Here is a 9,187-nt window from a genome sequence, read left to right on the forward strand (position 1 = left end):
GATGTTAGAGAACTTGAAAGGAAGGGAGTGTTTTCAGAAGCGTTTTGATGTCTGTGACTTTCCTGTCCCTCAAACCAGAAAGACTTCAATCAATCGGCGCACGCCGAGTGTAACATGTTTGACCTTTTTTAACACTCACAACCTATTTTTGTCCTTTGCAAAGGTGTGCCTATTGAAGTGAAACCAAGTGAAGAGCAGGATCAAATCCCTTGGAGCCACTTTTGTCTCTCACTTCTCCTGGTTAAAGACGACTTCAAATTTGTGTGAATATAAGTAAATAGATAGTTCTCGTGGGTTTGTTTCCCCTTTTTTATCCTACAGACATTGGTACAAACTATTATGTTTATACATACACAAATATTGCTGGGTCATTGAGACATAGCCAAGAAAACATTGCTTCTGTCACTGTGTGGTTCAAGTGCAAGGCATACATATAATGTACCACTTAACACAGAAAACATTGTTAAACTTGTATGCAAGTCAAGCGAATTAAACTGTAATAAATATTGCATCATATGTTATTTGTCATAAAACTTGTGTGTTTTTGCAGAAAGGACACTTGACAAAACACACATACTTGAAAAATGTGTACAGTGTGTACGAACACATTAGTGACTGCAGATTCCAACTGGAACGACGAACAGTTGGTTAAGTACATAGCATCTACATAGATATGGAGGAAGAAGTCGTGGAACTGTATGTCATAGATTTGTTGCCAGAAATAACTCCCACTTTATAAAAGCACTGTCTGTCTTTACAAAAAAAATATAACTATTTTCTAACATTCCCTCTGAAATACAATAGACTCCTTTCTCCTGCTTTCTTCAAATTTTTTTATTTTTGCAGTTCTAAAGACAATAACTTCTTTGAAGTACTGTAACAGCTGTCTCCTTGCTAACTATAAACCAGTGTAAGCTGCAGGAATAAGCCTTTAATTCAAGTAGCATAGAAAAAAAAAGACTAATTTACATTTTACATTGTCCTTGTTTAGACTGTAGGTATTGTTTTTTTTTTTAAATTGGCATCATCACAGTCTGGCATTGTATCTTTCTTTAATTCACACCAAAGTAATTCTTCAACCCGTTTGTCTAGTTATGATGACAAAACAAAGGATGATCAGCACCATGGAGACGTGCTGCCAACCGAGTAGCTAGTGTTGCCCAAAACACAAACACAGACCTCTGTGCTGGTTGTGACCTGTTCAACATTACAATATGCAAGAAAAATGTCATAATTAAGTCATAAACTGTCACCACACCATTTCCCAACACCTCAGCACGACCAGGTATTAAGCTTGGACTCATTTACCATTTAAAGGCAAAGATTTTTGCTGGAATAAAAAGAAATGGATAAAAAAAATGATCAGCTATAAATGTTAACTACCCACCTAATGCTGAGTTATGCTGGCAAAACAGCTCCAGTCTGGGTAAAACAGGACATCCTACATTTTCTTTTTCTTAAACACATTTTATGAAAAATAAATTTGGAATTGCCCACACAGGTAAATCAGATCAAGTTTAAATTAAGACAACATTGCCTCTCAGCATTTTGAGGTAGGGGTTCCCCATTTAAACCTCAGATATTTACATCCTTCTCATCCTCTCAGGTGTTGGAGAAGAGGCTCCAACTGATTGTCGAACCTCGAATCGATCAGAAACAATGTGACTTTCATTCTGGCTGTGAAACAATGGAGAAGTTTTTTACCCTCGCATGTCAATATGCTTCTCTGGTCTACATGTGTTTTGTGTATCTATCTGTTTTTTTTGTTTTATTTTTTTTTTGCTTTGTTTTGTTTTCCCCCTCCATTTCAAATAAGAAATTAGATAAATGAACATCATGATCTGCAAGGCCAAATACAGCTAAAAAAACACAATAATTGACATTTCTGATCATTTCTGTGTCATTTTGTCACATTATCCTGGTAAAAGGGCCACTGCCATAAGTAAACACTGTTTACATTCATTAGGGCAAATGTTCAGGCATGTCCATCTAAAATGTTCGTAATGATGAAATCTCTATTTAGAAGCCAAGACAGATAAGTCAGCGCTGAAGCACTTGTACGTGAAGGTGTGTGTCTCACCAGTCGAACAATCCTGCCTCATGTAGTCGAAGGAACCCGTAAAATGTTTGTTCTGATGTCTGTAAAACTGTTAAAGTTTATTAATGAACAATTTTAAAATTAAACATAACGCAACACAATATTTTATCCAAACTATGGTCATTTTAAATTACATCCTGTAACAGGAAAAAGAAAACAATTCTGTCAATTTTAACTTTACCTAAAAATGCTTTGTAAAGTTAGTCTGAATCTATAGTTTATCATGTTTTTAAGCAAAAGACATACAAGCAAAATTCTGTTTAAATTATTTACTTTTACTTAATAAGCCTGTTCTTGTGCTGTTAAATGTTGTGTTTGTTTTGCCCAAAGTTGCAGCAGAAGAGAAAATGTAACTCAGCTGATTTCATTACCTACCTGTTGGTTGAACTTCAATAAGCTATAGACAATATAGAAAGTCAGTTTGATAGTAATTTTTATTTGATTCTTTTTTTTTTTTCAAATATTGTTTGACTGCCAAGTTGTTTGAATCAAAAAGAGAATATGTTGTTCTGATTGCTGTGCTCCTGGTCCAGGGCACATCTTTAAAGCCTTTGAAGCATCATGCTGAGCTTTGACCTTTTATTTTGCTGCTCTGTGATATCAGTCCGAGCAGAAAACCCCCAAGTGAAGATTTACAGGGCACACACATCCTTTCTGAATTCTGCAACTTCCAATAAACACAAAAAGGACAAGTGGTGCAAAGCAATGATGGGAATTACCTTCTGTTTAAGATTGCAGATAAAATGAGTGCTTTAGTGGAAACTTGGCTCTGCTCTCCATCCACTTATAAACAGACATCTGCTTACACACAGTCTGCACATCATAATAAACAGAAGAGGTGAACACCATGTTTTTACAAAGCATAGCTTTAAACCCGTGCGAAAGCAGGAGGGAGGCCAAGGCTAAACACAACAGTGTACAACAGGTGACGCAGATACACTATAGCACTGATAACATTGAACAAAATGTGATAATTCTACATACGAGCACTTTGTGCTCCAAAGTGGATTTGACCTTTCAGTTCTGTGGGGATGTGATGTCATAGTGAAGCCTGTAATCTTACTGGAAAGGGTTTTCCTGTGCCTCTTCTTGCTAATAACATTGCTCTAAATCTTTACTGTTTAAGATCATGAAAAATTATTTCAGTCCTGTTTAACTTTTTCCATCGTCTGTCTTTTTGTGAAAAAGAGATTTAAGGACCAGAGTTTTAAAGAAAGGCATAAACGGAATAAAAAGACTTTGTGTTTGTGTTTAGCAAAGATGATGTGGGTGATTCACCAGCTTGTATGCATATATACAAGCTGGCCCCATTCCTTGCCACAGTGAACTCAGTGAACTTGTTTTTAATGTTACTATGAAATGTTGCAGGTCCGTATGTGCAAGTTGGGAAGTTATGCAAAAAAAAAAAAATACAATTTAAGTTAATAAGCTCTTGAAAAGATGTGTTTGGTATGCTTTTAAAGGCTAAACATAATTCACCCCCTCACTTGAAGCTGCATCATCATTGTAAGTCTTTTTTTTTGTCATCTAGTTGAGAAAACAAGATTCAGTTAAAATGCCAGCCTGAAATCTTTCTGTGTGGAGTTTGCATGTTTTCCCAGTGTGTGCAGGTTCTCGCTGGGATACCGTTTGGTATGAGTGTGTGTATCTCTGGTTTCCTGTAATGGACATGCGACCTGTCCAGGGTGTACCCAGCCTCTCGCCTAATGACTGCCAGGTTGGGCACCAGCCCAGGTCACCCTGCAAAGACAATGAATGGACAATGAAACGCTGAGGAAACGCTGTTCATTATATGTATGCAGTAACTTGCAAATGTATTAAATGCTTTGAACCTTTCTACATTGTCTCAAACTTTTATGTGTTTTAGTAAGATTGCATAAAACAATATCCCACACTTTGAACTTCTCATTGTTTAGCCTGCCTGAGAGATGCACACACCATCTCCACTTTGAAACATGCTTCTCTTCAGTGCATGATCAGTCAACACCGCAAAGGGGAAAGGTCTTACTTTAGATTAGGTCAAGTTTTACTTGTACATTTAAACTATGTATCATTTTCTATACACTTTGCCATTATTATACTGGTCAATTTATCACATAAAATTCAAATAAAATACATTCAAGCTTGTGGATTTAATGTGACAAAATGTGGAAATGTATGTTTAAGTTTAAACCCACAGCATCCACCATCCTTTCATTTAGGCCATTATCTTTGGATCCCCCGTGTTCCTCTAACATCTCTCTAACAGTGTAATAAGCCAGACTCTTAGTTAAAAAAATATCTCATTTACTACCACTGCAAATTATAAAATATTGGGGCACAATTTGTACTACATTGTTCTAGTCCCCATCACTATCAAAAAACACAGAGGAAAATACACAGAAGGAGAAACGGAGGAGAAAATCGACAATTAGCTCATAAACAATACATGACAGCTGAGCAGCAAATGAACAGCATGTTTTATGACTAAAAAGAGCAAATCCAAGTCAAATCAATATGCTCCTTTTTTCTAATCCCTAACTAATTGAATCATATTCAAAGCAGGGGATGTTTTTATCAGTTCGTTGGTGAAAGAGGCATTGATATAGCTTGAGCTCCAAAATAACTTCGCATCTCAAATTTAGAACTTGCATAATTTGATTTCTATCAACCACATCCGTCACCATCTCTTTCATCTCCCGTCAGCTGACCACTGACAGCCAGATATATTCCCAGATAACCGTAGGCTCGCTGGTGTGTGTGGGGTGAGGGGCTATATTTTTTTTTTAAACAAGCACGGACCACTCCTAATCCTGTTGGGTTTAAATTTTCAATGTTGACTTAAATGGGTTGTAATATTTGAGTTTGTGTTTGCCAAAGGAGGATCAGTTTCTAGAGAAGCTTCACAGTTGAGATGAAATCCTCCCGAGAGCTCGCAGAGCAGGCTGAAACTTTATCCACTAAATCAAACTGTGCAACGTCCTTCTAAAAATAGTGAATTCCTTAACATAAGAGTCTCATCTTATCTGATGTTCTGATGTGATCTAAGAAATGTGAAGTTGTCTCCTGCCTAAAGCTGACCTGCCTTTTTTATCCATCCCACCTTGAAAGGTGAGAGGATATTGCGTCATCATGTACCAACCTGTCACATCTCAACATACCATCATCAAGATTCTTCACGCTCACACACCCTTTATGACTAATTTAACAAACATTAAACATGCAGCCGTGTTTCCGGTGTTAGAATGACTCGATTGTTCAGGACAGAGAAAGAAGAAGAACGACACAGAGGAACTAGAAAAAAAGATTTTTTTTTTGCAAAACCTGCTAACGTTTCAGTTTTTGTTGTTCTTTCAAAATCAGTTGAAAAAATAAATACATTGAGATGAAAAAAAAAAAATCAACCTGAAAACAGGAGCTAGCAGGAGTGCATGTAAACTTTATAAAACATATAAACAATGTTTGCCATATATTTCACCTCACTCTTAATTTTGAAAACCGGCAGCATTTTCAGGGAGGGAATGTTTATGCAGGGACAGCCTCTCTTCTGCCTCAGGCAAAGTCACAGGCAGAGTCCATTCAGAGTCTGGTTGGACCGCCCTCCGACACGTCACCCATGATTTCCAGAGCAAAAAGTATAAAGCAGCCTCGCAAGCCAAGAGGGAGAAAGAGACGAGACTAAACCATGAGAGAGAACCTCCGCAGCATGTCGTCACAAAACATGGCTCTTCCTGACTGCATGAAACCCACTGACCTGTCTGCAGAGAACAGGGGGATAAAGTAAGTCTTATTCAAAGATCTTTTGATGTCCTTAATGAAATTTTACTTCAAATAAAAAGTGATTAATGTATTTTGTGCTTTTTAACAGGAGAAAGAACTGGAGAAACAGAATAAGGTTTCTGTGGACAAACTCTTCCAAGTCGATTCTGCATCCAAAGAAAAATAAGTCATACAGGTAGGATGGCAATTTGGATATATGCACATACATGTATGTGGTTGATACATTGTATTAATTTACTTTTGAGGACTTTTATCCACTTAACTATATTGTGATACAGCCTACAGTCAGAATGACTAAATATACTCAAAGTGAAAGAGATTACAGTGTTCAGTGTAGCAGAACAAACTGCAAAAAGAAAGTAAGGCTATGTAGTCAAGTCTAGTGAACAGCTAGCCAGTCGATTGTAATACCATTTTAGCCGTGGTAATCAATTGCAATAATTTACAGTGGCCTACAAAAGTGGCAGTTGTCTCAGCTATAATTACCTCTTACGAGAGCTATGTTCTCTACCCCTCAGGCCAAGTGTTGATGACGTGAACCAATGGGCACAGTCACTTGACAAACTACTCGGCCATAAATGTAAGTATCATTCATCCCGCTGCGGCAGCAGTCTTACATAAAAGCATCTCAAAGGTCACACTGTAACTGGGAGCTGAATAAAGGCATTTTATTGGCCTCAATAAACCAAAGCTCGTAATAGCTTTGCACTCGCTTTACCTTCCATTAATGGGCAAAGAGCCTGAGAAAGACGCAGGGGAACGTCTCACAATCCTCATGCTCCGTTTCTTCCTCCCACAGATGGGAAAACTGCCTTCCATATCTTTCTGAAGTCCGAGTTCTGTGAGGAGAACATCGAGTTTTGGACGGCTTGTGAGAACTTCAAGTCCCTCACGTCACAAAAAGCGCTGACATCCAAGGCCAACAGCATCTATGAGGAGTTCATTAAAAGTGAAGCTCCAAAGGAGGTAAGGACATTTGCTCTTTCGGAAGATACTTTAACCTTACATTATTTTCTTTGTGGTTTCGAGGATATCAAATGTTTAATATTTTGTTTTCCTTTGCCACAGATAAATCTGGATTTCAACACAAGAAATGCTATTGAGCAATGCTTATGCGCACCCACTGCCACGAGCTTCCAGGCTGCACAGAAGAAAGTCTACAGCTTGATGGAAAACAATTCCTACCCTAGGTTTATTCACTCAGACCTCTACAAGGAACTGTGTACAGTTGCCAGTGGAAATAGCAAGCTCATAAAGTGGTAGTCAAACCACACACCCACTCCTGAAGTCATTTGTTTACCGCTGTGACTGTGAGTTCAGTGCAGATGATGTTCATTCCAGGAGCTGCATCAGGATAACAGACCTGAATGCAAATTTCGAGCATAAACAGCAGCGGCGAGTGTGGAAAATGCAAAGTGAAGTCATTTTTAGGCTGTCCTGCTGCGGGATTTCAACAAGGAAGCTGTGAGGTTGATATAAATAAGCTGCAGGAAAAGTGCAGGGTGTTTTTACAAGGTGGAAGTAAGGTTACATTTTCATCACCGGGTCATTACCCACATTTATTTTTTGATCCACCATTACAATTTTAGGCTATTTCAAGTTTTATGCAACGATACACTTAGAACAGAATAACATTGTAGAGCTGCAGAGCTGAGAAATGAAAACACTGAACTGTGCTTCTCTGCTCCAATGAAACCGACAGTGCTGTAAGAATGTATGTTTAGTCAAAATCCACTGAAAGACTATGTAAAAAAGACTTTTACACTTTTCTGTAACCCTATTTTTTTATTTTACTCTGTTGCATTTGCACTTGTTTACATAAGGTGTGCGAGTTTAATGTGTACGATAATGTCAACTAATAATGTTTTCACTGCAAATAACTGTGAGAATGTAAATACTGCGATCATGCACTAGATATCAAATTTCATGTATATTTAAGCTTTGGGCAGCTGGCCTGCTTGTGAAATAAAATATTTTCTCAATGTTGAAAACCTTGAATGTGGTTCTTTGCAGGCCTAGTTCAACCATGAATCTATAGATTAGAATCTCAGATTCACTGCAAGATCTTTCACTCATGTTAAGGTCATTCTAGTAAGATATTCCTTCATTGCTTTTGTGCATTTAATCCATAGATTTTTGTGGATTTGACCAAGGGTTTTGGAAATTAGTGGTTGATTTTGAATAGTAACTATATTATTTAAGTATCAAAAATATTATCAGGCATTCACAAATTCCATTTATTGTTACACAAGATGCCCATACAATGATTCAAAGTGCGGAGTCCACCTTTTCAAATGAATGTACTCAGAAAATGAGCTTCAAGAAGAAGTAATTTGTGGAGTAAGCCTCCATGGCTCATTGTTGTCCCGTCTGAGCTGTGGATCTCTGCAGCTCCTCCAGAGTTACCCACTGACCTCTTGGGTGCCTCTGTGATTAAGTAAACTAAACCAGTTTAGTTTTATATTGTGTAGAAATAAAGGTGGCTGAATACAAATGTAAGCAGCACTCTTCAGATTTTACTGTTTCCTTTACCTCCCCAACTATACATAGTTTTATTTAGGTGCTGTGCATAAATACAAGTGAACTTAGTTGCAGCTTGAAAATTTCAGCTGCAACAAAGTTACAAAGACACATGAATACATCTGCAAGCCACTACATGTGGGAATTCACGCAGAAGGCCATTTCAATAAGCATAAGTCTCTTTGCTAATTTTAGTGGAAAACTGTCTGGATGCCACGCAATCAGCGCCTAAATTAGAGGGTGTAATTTAAATAGCAGTCATTCACCCATGGCAAAAGGACAAAGGTCCGCAATGTACTTAGTTATTAGAAACAGTTTTGTAAGTCACACGACAGCATTCCTTATCTTTTTGGAATACTACACCCTTCTTTGGTTGAATATAATAACAATGATGAGTGTTTAGATTGTCAGTGGAGAAGAAGAGATAGTGTGAATCCTGAATCCTCCTCCAGTCTGACGTATGTCTGCGCTCAAAGAAGCTGTGAACTCATTGCAGCAGCAGGAAACAAGCATCCTGCTCCTGACACCTCCTGCTGCCTTTACCTGGAAACATATTTTTTTTTTTTTTTTTTTTTTTGTTCTGTGCCTGCAGCTGAGAGCCGTCTATTTCTGGCCTGTGTCAATAAAAGTGGGAGTAGTCGACTGAGTAAATGTGTACAATTTACTCTTTGTATTTGTTTTAAGGTTTTTATGACACCAAAAGAAGAGTTTCTTTATGTTTGTATGATTACTGCAGATTCAAAGTGATTTTTTTTTAAAACTCGAATGTCTAAAATTTAGTTCTTATTGGAAACATTTTGAACTATAACC

General features: G+C 37.6%; 1 protein-coding gene across 1 annotated transcript; it reads left to right on the forward strand.

Moving 5' to 3' along the window:
• The first annotated feature begins 5,708 nt into the window (after window positions 1-5,708).
• On the forward strand, window positions 5,709-7,848 carry rgs2 (regulator of G protein signaling 2). The gene is made up of 5 exons (XM_014989026.2): window positions 5,709-5,857; window positions 5,946-6,032; window positions 6,376-6,437; window positions 6,657-6,823; window positions 6,926-7,848. Exons 1-5 carry the CDS (start codon window positions 5,763-5,765, stop codon window positions 7,118-7,120), a joined length of 606 nt encoding a protein of 201 aa, XP_014844512.2. The 5' UTR covers window positions 5,709-5,762; the 3' UTR covers window positions 7,121-7,848.
• The last annotated feature ends 1,339 nt before the right edge of the window (window positions 7,849-9,187 follow it).

The sequence above is a fragment of the Poecilia mexicana genome, unplaced genomic scaffold (assembly GCF_051168715.1).
Source record: "Poecilia mexicana isolate PSO_F unplaced genomic scaffold, ASM5116871v1 scaffold_4, whole genome shotgun sequence".
Lineage (NCBI taxonomy): Eukaryota > Metazoa > Chordata > Actinopteri > Cyprinodontiformes > Poeciliidae > Poecilia > Poecilia mexicana.